This window comes from Silurus aristotelis (assembly GCF_946808225.1).
Source record: "Silurus aristotelis genome assembly, chromosome: 21".
NCBI classification, from domain to species: Eukaryota; Metazoa; Chordata; class Actinopteri; order Siluriformes; family Siluridae; genus Silurus; species Silurus aristotelis.
In genome coordinates this window covers 4,644,958-4,672,878 of record NC_139594.1, presented here as the reverse complement: position 1 = coordinate 4,672,878, position 27,921 = coordinate 4,644,958, and the positions used below count along the sequence as shown (strand labels likewise).

At 39.0% G+C, this 27,921-nt stretch overlaps 1 protein-coding gene across 1 annotated transcript in view; it reads right to left on the bottom strand.

Moving 5' to 3' along the window:
• Window positions 1–27,921, bottom strand: part of col5a3a (collagen, type V, alpha 3a) — a 99,557-nt gene that overhangs the window by 10,133 nt on the left and 61,503 nt on the right. Inside the window, 37 exon segments of the mRNA XM_083524271.1 lie at window positions 2,237–2,290; window positions 2,406–2,513; window positions 2,751–2,804; window positions 2,932–2,985; window positions 3,117–3,224; window positions 3,313–3,366; window positions 3,459–3,512; window positions 3,611–3,664; window positions 3,789–3,842; window positions 8,866–8,973; window positions 9,057–9,110; window positions 9,405–9,458; window positions 10,834–10,887; window positions 13,067–13,120; window positions 13,214–13,321; window positions 13,502–13,555; window positions 13,667–13,720; window positions 13,905–14,012; window positions 14,102–14,209; window positions 15,867–15,920; window positions 16,066–16,155; window positions 16,412–16,519; window positions 16,594–16,647; window positions 16,747–16,800; window positions 16,886–16,939; window positions 17,162–17,206; window positions 17,348–17,401; window positions 18,060–18,104; window positions 18,254–18,307; window positions 18,603–18,656; window positions 18,843–18,870; window positions 18,872–18,903; window positions 19,046–19,099; window positions 19,400–19,444; window positions 22,850–22,903; window positions 24,206–24,250; window positions 24,544–24,597. Coding sequence (XP_083380397.1) covers window positions 2,237–2,290; window positions 2,406–2,513; window positions 2,751–2,804; window positions 2,932–2,985; window positions 3,117–3,224; window positions 3,313–3,366; window positions 3,459–3,512; window positions 3,611–3,664; window positions 3,789–3,842; window positions 8,866–8,973; window positions 9,057–9,110; window positions 9,405–9,458; window positions 10,834–10,887; window positions 13,067–13,120; window positions 13,214–13,321; window positions 13,502–13,555; window positions 13,667–13,720; window positions 13,905–14,012; window positions 14,102–14,209; window positions 15,867–15,920; window positions 16,066–16,155; window positions 16,412–16,519; window positions 16,594–16,647; window positions 16,747–16,800; window positions 16,886–16,939; window positions 17,162–17,206; window positions 17,348–17,401; window positions 18,060–18,104; window positions 18,254–18,307; window positions 18,603–18,656; window positions 18,843–18,870; window positions 18,872–18,903; window positions 19,046–19,099; window positions 19,400–19,444; window positions 22,850–22,903; window positions 24,206–24,250; window positions 24,544–24,597 — 2,328 coding nt within the window.

Here is a 27,921-nt window from a genome sequence, read left to right as displayed (position 1 = left end):
CGGTGCACAGCCATTTTCAGATCTCTCCAGAGAAGTTCAATCGGGTTCAAGTCTGGACTCTGGCTGGGCCACTCAAGGTCATTCAAAGAGTCGTCCCGTAGCCACTCCTTTGTTATCTTGGCTGTGTGCTGAGGGTCTTTGTCCTGTTGAAAGATGAACCGTCACCCCAGTCTGAGGTCCAGAGCACTCTGGATCAGGTTTTCATCAAGGATGTTTCTGTACATTGCTGCATTCATCTTTCCCTCGATCCTGACCAGTCTCCCAGTTCCCGCTGCTGAAAAACATCCCCACAGCATGATGCTGCCACCACCATGCTTCACTGTAAGGATGGTTTTGGCCAGGCGATGAGTGGTGCCTGGTGTCCTCCAGACATGATGCTTGCCATTCAGTCCAAAGTGTCTTTGTTTCTCATGTTCTGAGAGTCCTTTAGGTGCCTTATGGTAAACTCCAGGCTGTCATGTGCCGTTTACTGAGGAGTGGCTGGGTTTGACTGCAGAGTGCTGCAGAAATGGTTGTTGTACCAGAAAGTTCTCCTCTCTTCACAGAGAAACGCTGGAGCTCTTTCAAAGTAACTATCTGGTTCTTGACCACCTCCCTGACTAAGGCCCTTCTCCCCCTATAGCTCAGTTTGGACGGGCGGCTCCGCTGTAGGAAGAGTCCTGGTGGTTCCAAACTACTTCCATTTACGCATGATAGAGGCCACTGTACTCATTTGGACATTCAATGCTGCAGAATTTTTCTGTTCTCTTCCCCAGATCTGTGCCTCGATACAATCCTGTTAACTGTAGGGCCTCATATAGACAGGTGTGTGTCTTTCCAAATCATCTGCAATCAACTGAATTGACCACAGGTGACTCCAATCAAGTTGTAGAAACATTTCAAGAAAGATCAGTAAAAACAGGATGCACCTGAGCTCAATTTTAAGTGTCATGGCAAAGACTGTAAGTACTTATGTTTTATTTTTTCGTTTTTTTTTTTGGATAAATTTGTAAAGATTTAAAACAAACTTCTTTCATGTTGTCATTATGGTTAGTATTGTTTGTAGAAATTTTAGAAAAATAATAAATTTAATTTATTTTGGAATAAATGAACTGTAACAACAAAATGTGGAAAAAGTGAAGCGCTGTGAAAACTTTCCGGATGAACTGTAAATGCACAAAAAACCTCTCTGGACATGTCTTCATTTTCACTTTCAATTAAAAAAAAAAAATATATAAAAAAAGATCCAAACTTCATTTCTGAAAGGGATAAAGTAATAGAAAATGTCAACTTCTATTCAACTGAGAGTTTTTTTAAAGAATTTTTTTATCCCTTAGCTGTTGCAAAATCTTCTGTCTAGTGCAGACGAATCTCACATATTACACACATTTCACCTGAAAGGATCGCGGTAAAAAGAGCGTCTGATCACCAAATCCCAAAAAGATAAACATGAAACTGCATAGAAGCCTGCTCTGTCAGAGGTTAAGAAAAAATCTTGTCTTGTAGGCTTAAAAAATTGAAAGGAACCAAAACGAATGGGCTCTGTGCTCAAAGACTGTGAATGAAAGAGCTATAATCAGTGAGAAAACAGAGACAGGAACCAGAAGGGACAGATTCATGTTTTCAAAAATAGTGAAGTCAAAAGCGCATGGTAAGAGTTTGCAGCTCTATAAAGAAATAGTGCAGTATACATCAATTAGGCATAACATTATGACATTATAACATTATGACCAGTGAGTAAATAACACAGAGTGTCTCTTCAAGCATGTCGAATTTGAGAAAATTCGACAAGGGCCAAATTGTAACGTTTAGACGTCTGGGTCAGAGCATCTCCAAAACTGCAGCTCTTGTGGGATGTTCCTGGTCTGCAGTGGTCAGTATCTATCAAAAGTGGTCTAAGGAAGGAACAGTGAAAGGGTCGTGGGCGGCCGAGGCTCATTTATGCAAGTGGGAAGCGAAGGCCGGCCCGTGTGGTCCGATCCAACAGACGAGTTCTTGTAGCTCAAATCTCTGAAGTTAATGCTGTTAATGCTTGATGGGTCAGAACTGTTTGCTGTGGCAGCAAAAAGGGACCAACACAATATTAGGCAGGTGGTCATAATGTTATGCCTGATCGGTGTACATAGACAATCAAGATCCATCACAGAACAAATCTAAGGAACAGACCAATGCCAAGATGTGGGATAGAAACAAGAGCAAAAAGACAAAAACAAATGACACAAACTTCACACTACAAGGATGATCGATCAGTACTTACAGAAAGTCCAGGAGGTCCAGGAGGCCCAGTAGGACCATGCAGTCCGACAACACCCTGCATGCCACATGGGAAATTTCTAACATTAATTACTGAGAGGAGCAGACACTTAATCAATGCTTCAGCATGCTTACTGTGTGATAAAAGATGATGTATTAAACATTGCACATACCAAGTCACCTTTAGGACCAGGTATTCCCTCATTTCCCGGCAAGCCCCGGTCCCCCTTCTCTCCCATGTCTCCTGGAGGCCCGATGAGTCCGATCAATCCTCCGTGACCCTGTAAGATATGCAAAGAGTAACACTCAGGCAAATTGCTGTGTAAGCAAGTTTTATTTCTCAGACAGTTTAGTTTTATTCATTATACAGGGCTCGAGGGTAGTCGCAAAATAGCTTGCAAAACAAGAGCAGCGCCTTTAATCCGATTACAGATAGTAGGTGAGGTGTTGTCTTTAGTAAAATGTTTTGAACGTTATAATGATGAGCTCCGTCTGGGCTATCGTTACGAGTCTCTTACCTTCTCTCCCTTGTTGCCTGGATCTCCTTTCAGCCCTGGCAGTCCAGCAGGTCCCTTAAAAGCAAAGAAAAAAATGATAAAAGATGAGACTTTATCATTTATCACCACCTCAATCAGGATCTCTATTGGATACAGAGGTGGGTCGATGATGTGAGATTGAGAGAACTGTCAGAGCACGTACCATAGGGCCAGGTGGTCCGGTCTGTCCGGGGGGACCGTTTAAACCCTGTTCTCCCTGAAGAGGAAGCAGGACGATTGATTAGCCAAAGGCAGATTGATTTTGTGGGAAAGTCTAGCCACACAGTTTGTGTGTGTTCACGTAGCCTTATATCGGATACTGTGTGTGTGTCAAAGTGTTTGACTTACTGCAGGGCCTGGGATCCCACGTAGTCCATCCGGACCAGCCCTACCAGGTTGTCCCTGGGGTCCTACGGGTCCTGTCTTTCCAGGTGGACCCTCTTTACCAGGTGAGCCCTGGAACAACAAAAATGTGGTTATAGTGTGAATCTTCTGCAAGATATCTGAATGTCTTGAGGAAAAATAAAAGCTAACAAATATTCACCTTCGCTCCAGCCTTCCCCTGTTTTCCTTCATTTCCCGCAGTACCTACATGTCCCTGTTAAAAACGAAGCAAAACTTACTCTAGATATATTCCAGTCAGTGATTTGACATGAACAGACCAAGTTACATAATGAAAAAAAAACACACCCTTCTTCCTGGTGGTCCAGGAGGTCCTGGTTCTCCAGAAGCACCTGGAGGTCCCTATAGACAACCCAATATATTTGCAGAACATTATGACATGTTCATATAAATTTTTATTTCAATTAACCCATCAACAATCACATTTTACAAACACTTACAGCTTTCCCAGGCTCTCCATTATCTCCCTTTGCTCCTGGTCCACCATCAATACCCTGCATGCGACATTTATAGAGGCATAAAATGTTTAGATGTGCCATGGTACAAAATGAAAACATTCAATTCTTGCAATAATCAGCAATAATCAGTGACACTCGTTTGGAATTTAATGGCACTCACATTTAGACCTGCTTCTCCAGGGGGTCCTGGGTCTCCGGGAAATCCGAGGGGGCCCTACAGGGATTTAAAACCTTTAATTTTACAGAAAACGCTGTAAGGCACATTTACCCGAGTTACTATTTACAAACCTTGCTGGGTGTATTATGTTTTGTTAGAAGCATGAAGTATGGTTGCACTTCTTGTCTGCAGCTAGCTTGAAGAACTTTTTTTCAAACGCATCTATCTGCGATCACCCTGCTACCTCTGCACTGACAACGGGGCAATTAGCCCATGGTCTAGCTGTCACAGCGTTAGCTGTAACCATTTCTGATGCGTACTGAAGATTGTCAAGTCATTTCTTTAATTCCTGATTATTTTACATAAAACCACAAAAAACACGAGGTAAAACTGCTCTCCGTGACCTTATGTCATGTAATGTTTAAAAAAAAACTGTATCTACAAGAAAGCTAGCTAGAGGCGGTTTAGCTCATTCAGCACAAAAGGTCTGCGTGAGCAAGAAAAGCCACCTGGGTTTTTTTGTGGGGTAAAGCAGGCAGCTGACATGAGCAGAGTCCTGATTCTGATTAGGGGAAAAGGTGGAACTTCAGCTGAAGTTCAAAAATAAGACAGAAAAAAACAAGAAATAAATATAGCACAGGAAACAAAATAGGACAAATAGCCCTAAAAACATCACGATTTTCTCTCGAGTGGGCTCTTCAGAAAGGAATGAGCTAATGATAAGATTGTGATAATAAAAATCACACTGACATTAAAAACAAGTACTACAACCAACACCAATCCTGTTACTACTACTATGACTCCTATTACTACAGCTACAACTTCTACAACCGTTACCAATACTACTACTACCACTAGTATAAATAATGATCACCCCTAATACTACTATCAAAATTTCCAAAAATACCACTACTACCAATAATATTATTAATATAATCTATTACTACTACAATTACAACCACTGTTTTCTGCTACTATACCACCAAGACAACTTCTACTTTTAGTATAATAATTACCATGTGTACTTCTACTACTATTACAATAATCACTTGTACTTCTAAAAATTACTTCTACCAATACTACTTTTAATGTAATAATTTCCATGTGTACTACTACTAATACTACTATTAGTATAAAAATGACCACTTGCACTACCACTACTATAAATGCTATTATTACCACTACAATCAATACTACCCCTATTACTACTACTACTACTACTACTACTACTAATAATAATAATAATAATAATAATAATAATTACTATTTGCATCACTACTACTACTACCACTTATATAAATACTACTACTAGTAGTTTTTGTTAAATAATTACCACTTGTACTAACACTTATACTACTACTACCACTATTATCAATACTACTAATGCTGCTACTACTACTACTACTACTACTTCCACCACTACTACTACTACTACTACTACTACTACTACTACTACTACTACTACTACTACTACCAGTACTACTACTACTTTTGATAAATAAAAAAAACACTTGTTCTACCACTAATGCTAATTGTACTACTACTACTACTGCTACCAATACCACTACTACTACTGCTAATTTTAGTTTATAATTACTGCTTGTTCTACTACTAATACTGATACTACTACTACTACCACCACTACTATCAATACTACAATCAGTATATGAAATTACCACTTGTGCATCCCATAATGCTAATACTACTACCACAACTTTTAGCATGACCACTTTTACTACTACTACCATCAATATTTTCAATACTACTACTACTACAGTACTACCACCACTAATGATAAAAACATTAGTATAATAACCACTTGTACTACTACCAATAGTACTACTACAACTTTTAGTTATACTACTAAAAGTAGTACTGATACTCATAATACCAATTCTTCTATTCCCACTAGTAACATGGCTACTACTACTACCACTACAACTACTACCACTACTACTACTACCACTACTACTACTACTAATACCACTACTACTACTACCACTACAACTACTACCACTACTACTACTACCACTACTACTACTACTAATACCACTACTACTACTACCACTACTACTACTACTACTATTACTACTACTACTACTACTACCACTACTACTACTACCACTACTACTACTACTACTACTACTACCACTACTACTACTACCACTACTACTACTACTACTACCACTACTACTACTACCACTACTACTACTACCACTACTACTACTACTACTACCACTACTACTACTACTACTACTACTACTACTACCACTACTACTACTACTACTACCACTACTACTACTACCACTACTACTACTACCACTACTACTACTACTACTACTACCACTACTACTACTACTACTACTACTACCACTACTACTACTACTACTACTACCACTACTACTACTACCACTACTACTACTACTAATACCACTACTACTACTACTACTACCACTACTACTACTACCACTACTACTACTACTAATACCACTACTACTACTACCACTACTACTACTACTACTACTACTACTACTACCACTACTACTACTACTAATACCACTACTACTACTACCACTACTACTACTACCACTACTACTACTACTACTATTACTACTACTACTACTACTACTACTACTACTACTACTACTACTACTACCACTACTACTACTACCACTACCACTACTACTACTACTACTACCACTACTACTACTACCACTACTACTACTACTACTACCACTACTACTACTACCACTACTACTACTACCACTACTACTACTACTACTACCACTACTACTACTACTACTACTACTACTACTACCACTACTACTACTACTACTACTACCACTACTACTACTACCACTACTACTACTACCACTACTACTACTACTACTACTACCACTACTACTACTACTACTACTACTACTACCACTACTACTACTACTACTACTACCACTACTACTACTACCACTACTACTACTACTAATACCACTACTACTACTACCACTACTACTACTACTAATACCACTACTACTACTACCACTACTACTACTACTACTACTACTACTACTACCACTACTACTACTACTACTACCACTACTACTACTACCACTACTACTACTACCACTACTACTACTACTACTATTACTACTACTACTACTACTACTACTACTACTACTACTACCACTACTACTACTACCACTACTACTACTACTACTACTACTACTACTACTACTACTACTACCACTACTACTACTACCACTACTACTACTACTACTACCACTACTACTACTACCACTACTACTACTACTACTACCACTACTACCACTACCACTACTACCACTACTACTACTACCACTACTACTACTACCACTACTACTACTACCACTACTACCACTACTACTACTACCACTACCACTACTACTACTACTACTACTACTACTACTACTACCACTACTACTACTACCACTACTACTACTACTACTACCACTACTACTACTACCACTACTACTACTACTACTACTACTACCACTACTACCACTACTACTACTACCACTACTACTACTACCACTACTACCACTACTACTACTACCACTACCACTACTACTACTACCACTACTACTACTACCACTTCTACCACTACTACTACTACCACTACTACTACCACCACTACTACTACTACCACTACTACTACTACCACTACTACTACTACTAATACCACTACTACTACTACCACTACTACTACTACTACTACTACTACTACCACTACTACTACTACTAATACCACTACTACTACTACCACTACCACTATTACTACTACCACTACTACTACTACCACTACTACTACTACCACTACTACCACTACTACTACTACCACTACTACTACTATCACTACTACTACTACTAATACCACTACTACTACTACCACTACTACTACTACTACTACTACTACTACTACTACTACCACTACTACTACTACTACTACTACTACTACTACTACTACTACTACTACTACTACCACTACTACTACTACTACTACCACTACTACTACTACCACTACCACTATTACTACTACCACTACTACTACTACCACTACTACTACTACCACTATCACTACTACTACTACTATGAACACTATTCCACTACTACTACAACAAACACCATTCTTCTACTACTACTGTCTATACCAATACTTTTCCTGCTTCTAATACAACTGCTATTAATATTAATTACCATATTGTCCCGAATATAAGACGATATTTTTAATGGAAAAGCACCTAAAAAAATAATGTTGTCTTATATTCGAGCTCTAGACTATTGTCAATAATACCGTAAATAGGTGACGCAAAATACAGGTAAGCGAGTTCACTGGACTGAAACAACCTGTTAAAATGCGGTCGTTTACAGTTTTTTTTACTCATGGTGATAAATGCTTATTTATCCAACAACCGTCACACAGACAAGTAATATGCCATGTCAGAATGTAATGTCAGGAGATGGCAAGCCTTAAAAGAACGCCTTACAAATGCTAATACCGGTAGTCAAAGAAAAGCTTAGTTGGTAGTCTGCTCTGCTGTTGGATACTACAGGCATTGGTATGTTTATGTTTTTTCACAATGGGATAGACAGCCTGGTGTAATTGTTATTAAATCTAGATTTGCTGCAGGTAATATATAATATGCCATATAAAACATTTTTAAAAACAAAAGTGGTCTTCAAAAAGCATTTTTCCAAAACGTACACTTTAAAAAGGGGATCGTCTTATAATCAGGGTCGTCTTATTATCGGGACAATATGGTACTAATTTTTTAAAGGGAGTAACGTCTGAGATGTTGATTTTAGATTTTAAACACAGTATTTTGTACAAGACCTGTCTGGACCTGCTCACTTTGTCACAAAATCAGCTTTATTATCAGTACAATAATGCGCGCATCATCCGTTTTCTGTTCATTTCATTCAGGATTTTGTGCAAATGCTACACATTAATTTGGGTGAATGGAAAACCCACTATAGACAAACAGCTATTGGCAGAATTGAATGAAGACTGTAGCTGCTCTGAAACTTAAAACAATTTCCCACATACTGGATTTCCTTTGGGTCCATCCTCTCCTGGAGGGCCTCTGTTTCCAGGGGGTCCAGCAGCACCGGGGGGGCCTGTGTCCCCTTTCTCACCTATGTCTCCTTTCTCACCCTGTGAAGCAACAAGTAAAAAGGTGACACACTTATCCGGAGAACTGAAGAAAACCCTGAGCTGAAGAATGGAGATCAACTCACAGATGCGCCTGTTTCACCGACGTTTCCTGGATTCCCAGCCTCTCCGTCTTCACCCTTTTAAAAGTTAATGAAATAGTTATACTTGAATTTCTACGTTGAATAATTAAAAAAGTTTTTTGCTTATTAATTTTGTTTATTTTTTTAAATGCATTAAGACTAAAAAATAAATCAAATCATACAGAACAAAAATGATATTATATTATTAAATACACTAAAACCTATTAAACATAAGTTTTCCAGTTTCAAATTAACGTTGTTTTGTGTTCAATTTGAATGTATTTTTGATTCTTTTCATTGTTAATTTTATAGTATATATAGAAAAATACACTTTGCTGCATTTTTGCCCACCTTTTCTCCTACTAAACCAGGCTGGCCGACTCCACCAGGCATCCCCTGAGCACCCTGGAACCATGAGAAAACCAGACTAAGCTTCCTCACACACACACATTTGTGTCACAATGCATAGTTTTTAACATATTTGCTTCAGTAAAAATCTATATATTGGTATATAATTATTAGTAGATGCGCTATACTTTATTCATTCATTCATTCATTTTCTCCCGCTTATCCGTAATTCGGGTCGCGGGGGCAGCAGTCTAAGCAGGCCCCCGCCGTCGACTGCTGCCCAATCCTCACAGCACCGTCCCTTACGGTCCCTCCTGCAGGTGGTGAGCCCACATACTTTAATTATTTAAAAAGTGACCAATAATTTGTGACAAGTATTTAATGTGTAGATCGATTTCTCCTCGCTAAACTGTTTCTCGAGCGCGTTCTCTCAGCTATGTGAATACGATGTAACACTACGGAGACCGAGGCGTGTCCCGAGAGTCACCTAGAATCGCATCATCTTTGGGGTGAATCGTATGGTGTCACATCAGTAGCTGCTTCATAAGTATTTTTTAATGTATTGTATTTTTAGCTATGCATCGAAATGCAAATCGCATCGGCCTCAGTTATGGAGATTCTCCTCGCTGCTAAATCTATATTATATAATATATATACTCACAGTGTATACAGTATATATAGTACCTGTGAATTACACACATTTTTATGGTGTGGATAAAAACGATGTAGAAATGAACACTGTATATCAATTACTGTTCATTCCAAATGATGTATTCAAATTCCAGTTCCATATCGACATCCTTCCACACTTTCTCAGAGCCACCTGCCTCATCCGTCTTGTCTCGCCTCATCTCGTCTCACCTCACCGCCACGCTGTGGACTTTTCAATTATTAACAAGCAGAGGATGTTGAGAGGCGGCCATTAACAGAGGTAAATATAACTCTCTCTCTCTCTCTCTCTCTCTCTCTCTCTCTCTCTCTCTCTCTCTCTCAGGGATGAGAATCTAAAGCTGCTTAATCTTTCAGAGTGAAGCAAATATAACTCACAGCTAGAGATCATAGTCTACGAGTGAATAATTCAAAAAACAGGAAAGGAAAAAAAGAGAGAAAGAGAGAGATGAAGACACCAGGAGGTGAGTGAACATACTGCCTAGGTAATTATATACATTCACGGTGCATTAATTCCATCTCCCCTCCGCAAAGCGAGTGAATGTGATGCGCTGTAGATATATAGCAGGCACTGTAGCTGGTAGGAGAAGCCATTAAAGCCGAGTATATGTCGAATTAAAAGGCTACAAAGCACACCGGCCTTGTTATGAGTCACCTGGAGAGCAGGGTTATTATTTTGGCTCCAACCAGCCGTCAGCGATATCCTCCTGCCCCCTGGGTGTAAATATGTCCTATAGCACTGCAGAGACATAAAGACACTTACCTCTCCACCAGTCGATCCCACAGCGCCTCTGGGGCCGTGTTGTCCCGGAGGGCCCTGATGAAATGAGGAAAACACAGGTATTTATCATTCATTATGCATCCGATCGCACTCCACTTTCTCTCTCTTCAGGACTCTCCTTGGCCTGACCCTTTTGCTGATAGTCTCGCTCCGTCTTTCTGTTCATCAGCACTTCTTGCAGTCGATGTCAGAAAAAGGGGTTTTTAGTGCACCTCATCATCGCTCGCTGACAACGCGGTGACAGGCCATTGCGAGCAGCCTCATTTTCCCCGCGACAGTCTCTTTCTTGCTGCCGCTTTTTGACGCGAGTTTTAATGAGCACCATCTCACCCGTCTTACATTCCTGCAATACTAAAATTCCTTCCTTCCAGAAATCCTGAAAACCTTTTCCACTTTATTAAACAAGCCCCAAATCCTAACCTTAACCCTAAACCCAAGCATTAGCACTAACCCCTAAACCTTAACCATTTGTACTAACCCAACCTTAACTTTAATTCTTACCCTAAGACAAACAAGTCAACACTTAACCATTGACGCCAATCCTAATCTAATCCTACCTTAAACCCAACCTGCAAGTCCTAACTGAAACCACCAACCCTTCATCCAAACTACAATTCTAACCCCTACTAACTTCAGTCCTAAACCAAAACCAGTACCAAATATTGGGATTTAATCTAACCCCAGCCTGAACCCTAACTCCCATTCCCCAATCCCCAGCCCGAGACCAGCGCATAGCAATAAAAAATAAAAAAATCACCAAATAAAATCTTTAGTCCACAGAGTATTTGGCTGCACACTTTGAAATCTAGCACTAAATAAAAAAAAAAAGACACTGACGCTACTAGAAGAAAGCTGGAAAATCCCATGATCCCCAACATGCACACTTCACAGCACACTGCTCCTGCTTTGTTTGGGCTTCTGGTTTTTCACTGCACTTCGTCTAAAACCCCTTTCTGTCTAAATGCTTTTTTTGCATTTCTTCATACCAGACAGGGCCACACGGAGCCAGCTACAATGGAGCATGCTCATTCCATGGTCCAGGCTCATGGTAATCTGATTAACAGATGTCACACTGCCTTCCTCCTCACCATCACTGTCTCATTCCCTGTCTCTCGCTTTGTCTTGTTCTTGTCACTTTTCCCTAAAAGACTCATCACACACATATGCAAAGCCTCCATTTTTCCATCCTATTTCCCATTTATCTCTTTTGCTAACCAGTATTAAACCACACACACAGGAGTCATGGTAGCATTTCTAAAAATGCTAACTTCAGTAATGCCTGTATGACAATTCCCCCCTGACCATGTTTACTGAAGTGCTAAACTGTGCATCCATGGAGTTATTTATTTTTTCACAACAAATTCATTGTTTCAAACCAAACAGCATCTGAGCACCGAAAGTACCGTTTAAATACCAGAGTATTCACTAAACAAACCTGGCCTGATTCGCATTTGTTTTTGAATATGGTAATTTCTTTCATTCTGACTCAACATGCTAATTTGTTTTGCTTCTAGATCTCATTAAGATACTGAATCTCATTAAGAGACTCCATTCGTGATGTTTTTTTCTTTTCCAAAATGACATTCACGCCCCTTTGGGTCTAAATTGTGGATATGCTTAACATACCTTAATAATTCTTTGGATGGAACAATTCATTTGCAAGGATCAAATGTAATACTGTGAGCAAAGGCAGGGATTAGAAGGCTTTTTAAAGCCTTCATTGACAACAACATAAACATGAAAGTCCTTCTTCCTGACACTTAAGGTTCTAACCTAAAGATACGAATACTGATAAGACCTCTGGCATACTGAAGTCACATAATGTGAAAACATAAACCTATTTATTATAGATTTATGAAAACTTATAACAGCCTTGTGACATTGTAATGGCATGACATAATTTAGAAGATCACAGTTATGTGACATTCCAGAAGTATTACAATACTTGCAGACAAAATTCAATAAAATTGAATTAAACTAGAAAGTAAAATGTTTTTATTGTTTTTGTCCAGCCAAATGATCCACAGCCAGGTACCGGTCCATGTCCTGGTGGTTGCGATCCCTACATTTTCAAGATAAAAGTAATAATGAAAGCCCTTTTTCTGTTTAACCTGCAATGTTCTGTATGTTGAAAATTGCCCCATATATTAAATGATTCATTTCCAATCATGTCAAAAAAAAGAACAAATTTAAACAGAAAGCTATTATAATTCACCAGTGGTCCAACATGACCGCTTTCTCCCTTCTCTCCCGGAGGTCCCGGCATTCCCTGTTCACACACAGGTACAGGTCATTAGTGTCACTGCATCAAATGCACTGACTGTAGGCAATGGAAAATTGAAACTTAAATGGATTCCTTTACCTGCAGCCCCAGTGGCCCAATGGCACCTACAAGTCCTCGAGGTCCTTCATCACCTTTCTGTCCGTACATCCCTTGTTGGCCTCGAGGTCCTGGCTCTCCATCTGCACCCTGAAAAATTTCAGTTCTGCCTTTGAAATGCTGAACCGGTTTGCTTTTTCTTTTGCTTTCCGTTCATAATAGAAAGAAACAGAGGACTATTTTGATGTATGTGCATTAGTGTAATTATTTTTTTCATTATTTACAGTATATATCATTTGCAGTAGTCAGTAATTGTAATGGCGCACATACTGCAAGTCCGGGGGGTCCAATAGGTCCTACACTTCCTGTTGGTCCTGGGGGTCCCTAGGAAGCAAGAAACAAGGTTATGATGGGTGGTCATTCACTTAATGACAGAATGTAATCAATATTTCAGAAGCATTGAAATGACACACACTGGAATAGAGTCATTCTTACCAGTTCTCCTTTGTCTCCTTTGCTTCCTTTCTGTCCCGGACCTCCAGTCTCTCCCTATTGGAACATAAGCAGCAGTGTAAGTCTACAGATTTATAAAATATCAACAACTAACATAAAAATAGTGGTATGAAAAAAAAAAGGTTGATGGTGGTGTTCAAAAAGTCCCTGCTACGAAATTTTAAAATGGAAGTCACATGATCATTCTCAATTATTCCAGAAATACCCTGTATATACATACCTTATCACCATCCTCTCCAGGTGGACCTGGAGGTCCAGCAGATCCTGGTAAGCCAACAGTCCCCTGTTCTCCATCCTGTCCAGCAGGACCTGTAGGTCCTTTTTCTCCCTAAGTAGGTAAAAACAAAGAAGTATGAGTTGAACAATAAGTCTGACTTGAACAGACAGATATTGAAAATAATTATTTTCAATTCTTACGGGTTCTCCTTTCTCCCCCATTGGTCCAGGAGATCCGATTCCTCCAGCACGGCCTGGAAGCCCAATCCCACCGGCCGGCCCAGAAGGCCCTCTCTCACCGGTAGCACCCTGGGAAAAAGATCATTTTAGACACTATTTTTAATATCTTCTCTGAGAATTGTTGTAGATCTTGTCCATGCTGTCCTTTTTGTCACCATTTTAGACCTCTGACATTAATTTTGAACCATGCCCAAACCAATGAGCTACTATTTTCCCAGGGACTCTATCCCTAATGTCCTCCCTGACATAAATTTCTTCCCAGTTTTTATGATGGCTCTGACATCATTTTAGACCAATTCACTTTTACAGCATTTGGCAGACACTCGTATCCAGAGCAATTTACAATTATTCAATTTATTACATAGTAGTGAGGGTTAAGGATCTTGCTCAAGGGCCCAGCCATGGCATCTCGGTGAGGATAGGATTTTTAGATCTTTATATTCAATGTCCAATGACTCTGACATCATTTTGGAGCCTGTATTAAATGTCCACTCTGACATCATTTTAGACCATGTTTCTAATGCTCGCACATTAAGACGCCAGTTTAGACCCTGATCCTAATGTCTTTTCTGACATCAGTTTAGACCCTGATCCTAATGTCTTTTCTGACATCAGTTTAGACCCTGATCCTTATGTCTTCTCTTACATCAGTTTAGACCCTGATCCTAATGTCTACTCTTACATCAGTTTAGACCCTGATCCTAATGTCCTCTCTGACATAAGATTTGACTCTGATCCTAATGTCCTCTCTGACATCATTTTAGACCCTGATCATAATGTCTTCTCTTACATCAGTTTAGACCCTGATCCTTATGTCTTCTCTTACATCAGTTTAGACCCTGATCCTTATGTCTTCTCTTACATCAGTTTAGACCCTGATCCTAATGTCTACTCTTACATCAGTTTAGACCCTGATCCTAATGTCCTCTCTGACATAAGATTTGACTCTGATCCTAATGTCCTCTCTGACATCATTTTAGACCCTGATCATAATGTCTTCTCTTACATCAGTTTAGACCCTGATCCTAATGTCTTCTCTGACATTAGTTTAGACTCTGATCCCAATGTCTTCTCTGACATCAGTTAAGACCCTGATCCTAATGTCTTTTCTGACATCAGTTTAGACCCTGATCCTAATGTCCTCTCTGACATAAGATTTGACTCTGATCCTAATGTCCTCTCTGACATCATTTTAGACCCTGATCTTAATGTCTTCTCTTACATCAGTTTAGACCCTGATCCTAATGTCTTCTCTGACATTAGTTTAGACTCTGATACCAATGTCTTCTCTTACATCAGTTTAGACCCTGATCCTAATGTCTTCTCTTACATCAATTTAGACCCTGATCATAATGTCTTCTCTTACATCAGTTAAGACCCTGATCCTAATGTCCTCTCTGACATCAGTTAAGACCCTGATCCTAATGTCCTCTCTGACATCAGTTAAGACCCTGATCCTAATGTCCTCTCTGACATCAGTTAAGACCCTGATCCTAATGTCCTATCTGACATAATTTCAGATTCTTTTGGGTTTTTGTTTTTTTTCAGAACATTTTGAATCCTAATCCTGCTGTCCTTCTTAACTATTTTTGACACAGCTCCTGCTGTTTAATCTGTCCTGACATATTTTTTTTTGTTCCTGTCAATCATTTTAGATACTGTTCATGCCAACATCATTTTAGAGGCTAAACGACATTATTGACTTGTCAGCTCATTGTGCACTTACAATTGCTCCTGCAGCACCAGGAGGTCCTTCTTCACCTTTTAACCCAGCCGCACCCTAACAATCCCAACAAAAAAACACAAACACAGTAAATAATCCACACAGCTTGAAACATTGTTTGCCTACAGCACTCCTTCTATGTATTCTTGAATGTTCTTTGCACAGTGAACGGCAAGATCAAATGAATCGAGGTGTGTTATACCGCAGAGCCTGGCATGCCTCGACTGCCTCTAAACCCACGGCGCCCAGCAGGGCCGCTCTTTCCAGGAATCCCCATGGGTCCCGGATCACCCTGGAAACCAGAAAACAAATAAAAAGATTGTTTGCTTTCAGTGCAGGCTAAGTGTGAGCTAACAGCTTGCTTTCTCATTGAAAGCCATCAGGAACATTTTCCAGAGCTCCTGAGAATAATAATGGATGTGGCTTATTTATAACCAAACAACTAATGATGATGTAGGTTCTGCTGCTGCTGCTGATGATGATGATGATGATGGTGATTAGGATGATAATGATAATAACAAGGAATGAGTGAGTGAGGATGTGTTCACCTTGGCACCTTCCTTTCCTGCCACTCCAGGCAAACCTTGCTCTCCAGGAGGTCCTGGGGACCCAGGGTGACCTCTGTCCCCAGCTGTTCCAGTCTCTCCAGTTTTGCCCTGAAAGAAACCATGCAAACTGAATGTCAAATCTAAAAAATATTATAATAATAACAATTTGTCCTTAGACTCACTTGCGGTCCGACCACTCCAACTGGTCCTGGTAGTCCGGTTTTTCCTTGGAATCCCTGCAATCAAAAAATGCGATGATCATATCCACCACATGCACATTCTAGCAAATTTCTTGCTAGAATTAATGAGGACTGTATACATTCAAAGTATCTCACCGGCTCTCCCCTTTGGCCTGGATGACCTGGCAACCCATCCTTCCCTGAAGGCCCCTTAAAAAAAAAACACAATAATTTAGAACTGAAAAACTGCCCCCCATCCTAAAACATTGCTGTGATAATGATGCATATTTCCCACATTTGGTCCCTTAGGTCCTGGATATCCGTTCTGTCCCTGTGGTCCTTGAGGACCCTATAAAAAGAGAGCAAAGAAAAAAAAAAGAGATTTTTTTGTGCCATTTTTTTTTTTTACTACAAATTCAGCACTTATTCTGCTAAAAAACTGCAGACTAAACCACATTCTGCCACACTCTCAATAAATGTGAAACAAAACACTTGCGACGTAGAACTGAAGGCATTTATGAAATGAGGAGAAAAGGTTAGTACGCTCTTTTTCCTAGTGGTTCAAACGTACCTTTTCTCCTGCGGGACCTGGTGCGCCGTCATGGCCAGACGAGCCCTAGTGAAACAAAAAGATTAAATACAAGTAATTGTGCATTTTATTACAAAGCCAGCATTCAGCAACATTTCACAGCTCCTACTGTTTAAATAGAGTCATTATGTAAAGAGAAAAAGGGGTGGGAGGTGTAGACTTTCCCACCTTGGCTCCTGGTGCTCCTGTAGCTCCTCTTGCCCCTCGGCCTCCACGTGCACCCTGCGGTGAAAGTGACACCGTCATAAATCTTGTAACCCCTGCGTTTGCTGTACTATTCACTCGTGACTTTCGGGAAATTTAATTGGTAGATATGTGTGGGGTTTCGAAAATACTGAATAAAACAGCTTGTTTTTATTGCAAAAAAAAAAAAAAATGGGCTAACGATTGTAATCGTAATTTTATATAATACACCACTTACCATTATAAAAGTCAATGATACATTGAATGGCAACACAGGTTTATACATTACATTTGATTAATTGATGATTGATTTCATTCATTTCTGCCATTAGTCTCCCTCCTGTGTCAATCAAAGTGACTTTAGCCAATCAATCGCGTTGGTGACCTCAGATACACAGTAACAGGGTGTGGCATTGGACACAACAATACACGGGCCATACTTGGGAAAGCTTAGTGTTTAAGGCCAATGGATTTTGGATTGGAAGGTCGTTGAATTCAAATCCAATCCGCACCAGGCTGCCACTCCTGGGCCCCTGAGCAAGGCCCCTAACTTCATATCTGCTCAGTTGAATGAATGAAATACATATAAGTCACACTGGATAAGGATGTCTGCCAAAATGCTCTAAATATAAACGGGTCATCAGAGACTTTTGTCTGTTATTTAGTGTTTGTGTTTGTGTAGATTTTTTCTACTTACATTAGGACCTCTTTCACCTGCTGCTCCTGGAGCTCCTGCAGATCCCTGGAAAAGTAAGAGGACTAGAAATGAGCAGACCCGTGTGTGTGTGTATATATATATGTATATATATATAAACCACACACACACACACACACACACACACACACACACACACACACACACACACAAAATTGCCTTTCTTTCTCCCTTACCCTCTTCCCCTTCTCTCCTGGCATGCCTGCCACTCCTGGAAAGCCGACGGATCCCTGCAGGCCAGAGCAGAGGCTAATCAATTAGCGTATTCCTCTCATTAATCTCCTTCTCAATTTAATTAACTACACATTAACCTCAAAAATCACATTACCATAAATAAACCCAACGTTAATTGTTGTCCCTTATAACCTATTAATAAAACAGAGTCTTTAATAGCCATTAATTGGCCATGGTTTCATTATTGAAATATTCACGTAGCAAAATAGATCGAGTCTCCGCTCAACTCTCTTTACTGCCAGCGTATTTTTGTGCTTCGTGGTTGAGCGTGAGCAGGAGCTGCAAGCTTACCTTCAGGCCTTGTCTTCCTGGATAGCCGGGTAACCCCGGGACACCCAGCTTGCCCTGAGCAGATATAGATATAAATGTTATATGTGTTTAATATCATATAAAAGTAAATAAACAAATAGAATTCTGAACAATTTAAAGTTTGGTTCTTTTCTAATATTGGGTTTGTGATTTCAATAAGATGGTGTGTGATTATTTTGATTATTTTTACAGTCATGTGTACTGAAGTGTACTGTAATGAACCTTTTCTCCAGCAATTCCAAGGGGTCCACTCGCCACGTGGTCCTAAAGGCCCACTGTCACCCTACATGTACACACACAAACACACACACACACAGAATTATGACAACTGTCTTAAAATAAAAACTCTATTTCAAATCCATTTGCTGGAAGACGGCTTTTAAAAATGGATGCTGTTCGAAACATGGCCAAGAAAGAACTCTTACTCGATCTCCTTCAGCTCCCATGTCACCTTTGGTCCCCGGGAAGCCATCTTCTCCCTGCCGTGAATGGAAGAGAACCGTTCATCCATCACTGACTGAATTTCTCACTATATTGCACACCAAGCTCTTAGTTTTGTTGTTTTTTTGGCGAAATATAAACTCGCCAGCCGAGTGTTATAGAAAACAATTTATCCAGAGATGCCACTATTGGCATGGCATGCAGCCCGGCCTTATCTCTGCCAATGATAAGTGCAGGGTTAGTAACCTCTATTCTCCAGAGTATCTCCGACTTCTGAGAGAAAGTAGACATTAAAAAAGAAAAAAAGAGATATGGAAAGTTTTTTTCTCCCCTCATACCTTCTCTCCTTTGCTTCCTTTCAGACCTCGTACTCCATCAGCACCCTGTTGGAAAAGAACAAAAGGCATCAGCGAGGCTGCTTGAGTCTCAGCGCGCAGCATCGCCTCCGGGAGAAAAATACTGACCCCAGGCACAGAGACTCAGATATCTCCGACTGAGCGTGCACACACTGCTTTTATAGCATGATACACACCGGGAAAAATGCACATTTTACACCTTACACATGGGCCTTAATAATCACCAGCAGTAACTGATCCTGAGCTTGAATGAAACAGCTAAAATAGTCTAACAGTGCTTAGTTATAGTGGAGCTGCTGTTACTTAAAACAAAAATGTATATATGTATATGAGAGTACATTCAAAAAGTATTCAGACCCCCTTCACTTTTTCATTTTGTTATGTTGCTGCTTGATATTACAATCATTCAAATGGACTTTTTTTCTCATTAACCTACACTGACAAACAAACGAAATGTTTAACATTTTCTAGAGTTAAAAATATGTATATATATATAGTGTAGACATGGCCTAGCCTACCCAGAAGTCATAAAAAATGGTGATCAGTATAGAGTAGTATATTGTATTTTGTTGATCATTTAACAATTCAAGTACATACCGTGATTTCCGGACTATTAAGCGCACCCATATATAAGCTGCACCCACTGAATTTTACAAAGATTTTTATTTTAAACATAAATAAGCCGCACCTCTCTATAAATCTATGTCTACACTGAAACTAATAAACTTTACACAGGCTTTAACGAAAAAGTGTCTGTTACACGGTGTAACGGATGAAATATGTTGTGGCTCCTTTAAGAGCAGAGCGGCATTTTGGGAACAGCCTGCCGCCGCGTTTTTCCGCTATTACCGCATGTGTGCAAGACCGAGGAATATGTCCTTATTATTTTCTGATGCTCATTTCTAAGTTTCTTTGTCTAACCAGTAACGCTGTTGCCAAGAAAAATAAAAAAGCACGAGTTTTGGAAACCTGTCTGTGCTTATATGATTTCTGTTGTAAATGGAGTTAGCGAGCTCTCCCTTCACCCAGACTCAACGCGTTACAACGGCTTGTATCTAAACAGTAGCCGACCAAGAAAGTCATTATTCACTGTCTTCCTCCTTCCTTTCACAACAATTTCTCTCGGTAGTTTATCTTTTGGCATCGTTGTGCATTTTAAAAAACGGTTTTTTTCTCCCGATGCCGTGCAGCTCAGAACACAGGTGAGGTGCGTTTATTCGTTTCCCTTTGAAAATTTCATTGGTCTAATGTTATGGGGTTCAGTTTTTTGGCTTAAAGGAAACCGCGGGGTTCAAAACGTGGGAAAAAAGTAGCGGCTTGTAGTCAGAAAAATTCGGTAATTTAGCAAAACAGAGCAATTTGGAGTACCATACTGTATAAACTATACAGTATATATGTATGTGGAAGCAAACAAGTGGACGGGAGCCGGTTTGGGAGTGTAGGGTGAAGCAAACGCTGCTACATTTTTGCCGTACTTATATATATATATATATATATATATATATATATATATATATATATATATATATATATATATATATATATATATATATATATATATATTACTAAATTATGTCTGCATGACCAAACTGATCCCATGAATTTACCACTGGACACATTTTAAAGTCCTCAGTAGCGGGTCTATTCTCTGCTATTGTCATTGCCCCTAAAACCTTTTAAAGTATTTTTTTTTAAGCTGCTCCGATACGCACATTGTGATATATAAAGTACATTTACAAGATAGCTTAATCATTGCGATTTATCGTGCGGCCCAATTCATCCCATTATTAATGATTCTTGATAGTGACTGGTCAGAAGGTTCATGTGTTCATTCTAACACACTGTTTCTACACACGGGCTTGTAGAAGTGATTTGTCATTAACGTGACAAATTTTGTGTTTTGTATCCACAAGACAGACAAAAAAAATAACAAAAATGAACACATTTTTCAAAATCAAATAAAATGTATAGCTAATAAAACTTAATGCAACTAAACTTTCTCTTTACAGTTTCTGTTTGTGGATTTTACTGGTTGGTTTTTTAATGAATCTATAATAATCATGGCTTTTTCTTATAGGCAAAACAGCAGCAAATCAGTTTTTTCTTCGTGTATTTGTGTGGAATTGATTTTAATACTTAATACTTGGCTTGGGGAGCTGGTAAAAAATAATTGGTGCCATGTTTATTTAATAGCTGCAAACCATTTACTTTTTTTTTTTTTTTTGCTGCAAGCGTAATTATTCAGATTGATAATACAATATTAATGTATTTTTATGTTGATATATATATATATATATATCTGTGTGTGTGTGTGTGTGTGTGTGTGTGTGTGTGTGTGTGTGTGTGTGTGTGTGTATATATACACAGATGCTCCCCAACTTACAAACGTGTTATGTTGTGAACAACCATTCGTACCATAAATTTGTTCGTAAGTTGTTACTGTTCGTTATTGACTACGCATATCTCTTAATGATGTAAGCGCTCATATAATCATATAAACAATCAAATATACTAAAACTAATCGAAATACTGCATACAATATATTGTATAAAGTAATAAAAAAAAATAATTTACTTAAAAAAATTCATTGGCATCATGTAGATTCGTTATGGTCAACATTATAAATATTATATATATTATTATTATTATATTTATACAATTTCTAAATAGCAATTGTATTTGCCAGCAGTTTTCTTTTAACTGTGTGCGTGTGTGTGTGTGTGTGTATATGTGTGTGTGTGTGTGTGTGTGTGTGTGTGTGTGTGTGTGTGTGTGTGTGTGTGTGTGTGTGTGTGTGTGCGCGCGTGTACAATGTATTATATTCCTTTATGATATTAGTGATCATTAGAATCTACTAATGTTACAGTAAAAACGAGTCTTCAGTGTTATTTACACATCTAGGAGTGTGTTGTGATTAATTGCTTGTTATGTTGGCTGACAGCAAGAAGCAATAAAAGCCATATGCTGCTCATCTTCCAATTTGGTTTTCTTTCTTTTGCCTCAATGTTGGACGGTACCTGTGAACCAGAATGATGTTGTGAAATTACACTGATGTATCGGCCCAACTGATAGAAAGGTACGTTGGAGCACTCCATTCACATTTCTACTTGAGTAAAAGTACAAAAGTCCTCGCGTTTGAGTGTAAATAAGTGCAGTAGGTTTAGAACTAAACATTTATATGTGAATAATTGAGGCAGAGTTCCATTCTCCTGTTCATCAGAATAAACTACACAGAGTAAGAGAACCTGAAATCCCCCAGACACACACACACACACACACACACACACACACACACACACACACTCACCGGAAAGATTCCGGTGATCGCGTCATAACAAAAGTTTTTCTCATGTTTTCTCGTGATCTTAACATAACAAAAAAACGCACACCCTTGTGTTTAATAAATGACCTGAATGTTCAGTGTAATCTCACCTTGACCCCTCGAGGCCCCGGGTATCCGATCGGCCCCTGTGCTCCGGGTAGTCCCTAAGAAAAAAGAGAGCGAGAAATTGATTTGAGCGACTTGAGGCCTGTGGGGGAGATGATTTGCACTGGTTTCGAGTGAGCGATTGCGGTCGACACGTGCCGAGCGACAGTGTGCTAATGCGAGAGTACAATGAGGTCGACCTGACGCCAGCGCTCGGGGAAAACGTGACAATGGCAGTGCGCAGGCCTCTGATGGCTCGATTGTTGGAGTGTGCAATTACCCTTGTGTTAGAGCGGCCGAGCACAAAAGCTGGAGCTGGGTGAGGGAGCGAGTGAGTGCAACACAGCTGGCACAGCTGCAGCAGGATGTGAGGGGATGCATGGCATTATCACACTCGCTTTGGCCACATTTACTCCCCATCGATCCACTGATTCTACAGGTAAGTAGAGCAGCTGTGTGTGTGTGTGTGTGTGTGTGTGTGTGTGTGTGTGTGTGTGTGTGTGTGTGTGTGTGTGTGTGTGTGTGTGTGAATTTAGCTGCATGTCCAGTGGCGGTCAAAGAAGCCATAATTATGGCACCAGCTAATCACAGTATTTCTACAAATGTTAGGACTATGAGTGCATGTGTGATTTAGACTGTGTGTGTGTCTGTGTGTGTCAGTGCATGTGTGTATTGTACTCTGTGTGTGTGAAGTGTGTACAATACACACACAATACACACACACAATACACACACACTATGTCATGTGTATTGCACTGTGTGTGTCTGTGTAAATTTGCACAGTACTATGTGGCTGTACATTTGCATAATAAATTGTGTGTGTGTGTGTGTGTGTGTGTGTGTGTGTGTGTGTGTGTGTGTGTGTGTGTGTGTGTGTGTGTGTGTGTGTTCTTGTCTGCGCATATATATGTGTATTATACTTGGGGTGTGTATGTCTGTGCATGTGCGTTCTGTACTCTGTGTGTGTGTGTGTGTGTGTGTGTGTGTGTGTGTGTGTGTGTGTGTGTGTGTGTGTGTGTGTGTGTGTGTGTGTTCTTGTCTGCGCATATATATGTGTATTATACTTGGGGTGTGTATGTCTGTGCATGTGCGTACTGTACTCTGTGTGTGTGTGTGTGTGTGTGTGTGTGTGTGTGTGTGTGTGTGTGTGTGTGTGTGTGTGTGTGTGTGTATCATACTTCAAGTTTATCTGTGTGTCTAAACTTGTGTGTGTATTGGACTGTGTGTGTATGTAAGGGCATGTTTGTATTAGACTGTGTTTGAACTTGTGTGCTGCTATGAACTGTGTGTGTGTGTGTGTGTGTGTGTGTGTGTGTGTGTGTGTGTGTGTGTGTGTGTGTGTGTGTGTGTATAAAACTCACCAGCATCCCCTTCTCTCCAGCTGGTCCCTCTCTGCCTGGATGTCCCTGTGAGTGTAACACAATGACCGGGTGTTAATATTACAGCATGCTAATAGCAAACCTTATTAACACGATCTGATAAGGGCCTGACCGCTGCCGCACAAACACACACAGCCTGGGCCAGCTTGCAGCGTGCCCACACACACACACTCACACACACACTCACACACACACACACACTCAAAATGCAACACAAGTGTGGAATGACTGCAACGAGCTACACAGATGAATGCACACACTCGCCGCAACTCCCTGCTGGGGGAGAAGCAGAAAAGTAAAGGGATGTTGGCTGTACTCACCATAGGGCCATCTATCCCAGGGAGCCCCTGCAATCCCTCCTTCCCTGGAGGTCCCTGTTCAGAGAAACCCACACACACACACACACACACAAAGATTAAGTATATACCACCTGAGTGGCATTTCCATGCAATATTAAATGTCTACATTAATATTATATATAATCATTCAGTGTTTACTAAATAAACCAGGAATTCTTTAATTCAGTTTCATTACAAGCAACCAAACTGCACTAGACTTTTTATTTTTTGTTATAAATAAAGTCTCTCTAATTTGGGTTTTTTAAGGATGGTTTAAGAAATTGCATGAATGTTCACTGTAAAAAAAAAACATGATATGCATGGAACAGGAAATATGTTTAGGGTTGCTGGACATTCAGTAAAAAAAAAGAAACAAAAATCAAAAAGTAATTTTAAGCCATATAAAATGAAAGAAGGTGAGGGCCTGTACAGAAAGAAAATTAAAAATGTATGATGTGCATAGAACAGGAAATATGTTTAGGGTTGTTGGACATTCAGTAAAAAAAAACAACAGAAAAAAAAAAAAAAAAAAGTAATTTTAAGGCATATAAAATGTAAGAAGTTGCGGTCATGCACAATATGATAAAAAAATATGATTAGGTTGGCAACTGGATGGCAACATTTCTTAGATTTTTTATCATTATAAAATGTAATTAAACTGTAATATAAATAACCTATTAATCACCTATTAATTAATTACAATCTAAAATGAAATAATACAAATATAATAAATTAATAAAACAATTGAATATTTGTATTTTTTCTATTGTACATTTTTATAACATTTAATAATAATATATTTTTTTAATATTCTTCAACATTTGTAAAATTAATTATCTATATTGTTATGTTGTATTAAATTTTAAGCTCTAATCAGCGCCACTCTTGAGAAAATTGTTTATTTCTTTTCAAATGAGTTATACACCTCGAGTATAGATTCCAGTTTCATCTATACAAAAAAGTTTTTAGTTTTTTTGCACCATATGTAAGTGGTGTACTGTGCCTTAAAATAATAACCATTTAAAATAAATGTATTACATTTTTCATAAAGGACACTTAAATAAAAGGCAGTGGAAAGCCAGCTGTGTGTTTAAATTCGAGCGGCTCTCATCTCCTAGCGTTCATAAATTACAATATTCTGACGACCCAGGCTGCTCCTCATTCATTAAAACTCACAATACAAATATGCCTCACGGTGGAGGGACCCGTCCATAAATTACAGCCGTTCCTATTACAGGAAACACTCATTTCAGAGTAACGGAGGCTGTCAGCAAGGTGGGTCATGACTAGAAACCAAATGATGCTTTGTTAGAAGAAAACACACACACACCCACACACTTATACATACATACTGATTGGATTCAAATCCAAAACCCTTGGAGAAAACAAAAAGAAAACAAACATAGTCAGGTGTTGGATTCAAACCAATCTTTTTCTGAAAGCTTACATGTTCTTCATTCTTTAAAAGGATGGGACGTGTTTTTAGATTTTATTTTGAAATACTGCAGTAAATAATCCAGAAACATCCAGTGGTGTTTCAGGAAAAAAAGACAGGAGAATCAGAATTTTATGTTATAAAGTGTAGGTCTTAATATATATAAAAGATTAAATAAAACTTTGCCTGTTCTGTGTGCAGGAAGTTACAGCTCTACCTCTGCCATGTAAATCTGTATTGTATGGGACTCTCAGGACGCCTCGGTTGCCGTAGTGTTGTAATACGTCATATTCACGTAGCAGCAGCGGTGCTGAGAGAACGCGCTCGAGAAACAGTTTAGCAACGAGAAATCGATCTACATATAAAGTATTTGTCACTTTCTAAATAATCAAACCAGAGTGCAGCTATTAATAGCTATATATAAATAAATCAGTTTTTACCGATGCAAATATGTTAAAACCTTTGCATCGTGATACAAATGTCAACTTGTATCCGATGCACACTTTTATTAAATTATTTAGTTATTTACTTTTACGTAGAATCAGTGAATCTTACCATCCCGTGTTCCAATTCATATCTTGTCTTTACCCATCTCTTGCTCTTGGTCATTTCCTTCATTACTCTGTATTGTCTACACTTGTTTTGAGTGTAGCCACTGATTCATCTGTGTGTAAAACCCTCCAATGTTTGTGTTATATGTCTGCCAATTATTGTATAGTGTGTTGTCTACTGGCTTTTTTTTTTTTTTGACTTGATTTTTTTTGTACTGGTTTTGTTTTCCTTGTTCATGTTTTTGTATCCTCTGGTTCACATTTTTCGCTAAAACCTCAGCCTGCGCTGTTTATTTTGGATCTTTAATTCGATTAAGGTGTTGGACTTTCGATTTAAGGGTCAATAATTCAAATTCTAGTACCACCAAGTTGTCACTGCTGGGCCCTTAAGAAAGGCCCTTGATTGTACGTTACTCTGGATGAGAGCATTTGCTATAAATGTAAATGTAGACTTCAGATGCACGACGACATTTTAACAATACACGTGAAGTGTAGTGGGCAGAACTCTAAAAAGAGCGGCGCAGTGTGACGCTCACTGCACCAACCCAAAAAACACCTCCTTTCGTGACCCTAATTAGCACTAAATCATGGACAAAATAATATTTTCCCCACTTCAATCACCATAATTCATCTCTCCTTTACTCTCTCTCTCATTTTTTTAAGAAAACCCTGCTTTGTTGCTCTAATTAATTCACGCAGCTGAATCAGTACGTCGACTTCCATCAAACACTCACTGATCGAATAATTTTTTCACCCAGAACAAAACGTATTAAACGCCACACTCGGCTAATTTATTATCACTCTTGAAGATGGATTGAGATGAATTAGCCCGTATAGATGTTATGTCATACAGGTTCAGATAAAAGAGGGAAGAAAAATGACACTTTTGATATCTAAAAGATGTTGTGCCCATGCTAACTATTTGTTTCTGTAAAATATTGCAAATAGCAGTGACATCTGTGAGCTAAATCTGCTCGTGATTTATGAAGCTTTTAAAATCTTGCTAAAAGTGCTGATATTTTCTTGCTAGCAGGCAGAAAGAGAGAGAGAGAGAAAAAAAAATGAATTCTACCAGAAAAATACTTCAAAATTAAAAATTATTTTAGTTACATAGTATTAGAGTATATTACATAGGAGTAAAGAGTTTAAAAACATTAAACAATAGGATAAAATCTTAAGGTAAAAGTGCCTCAGTGATAGCAAGCAGCTCCTCCATTTTGTTTACCAACCAAGGTCACAGGAATTGTTCAATTCACAGGTCAAAGTTCAAGCTATATTTGCTAGTTTAGCTCATTTGAGAAAGGAATTAAAATATCCTGTTCACTTTTCTGGCTTTTCTACTTATTCTTGAATTTTATTTATGCTTTTTTATTG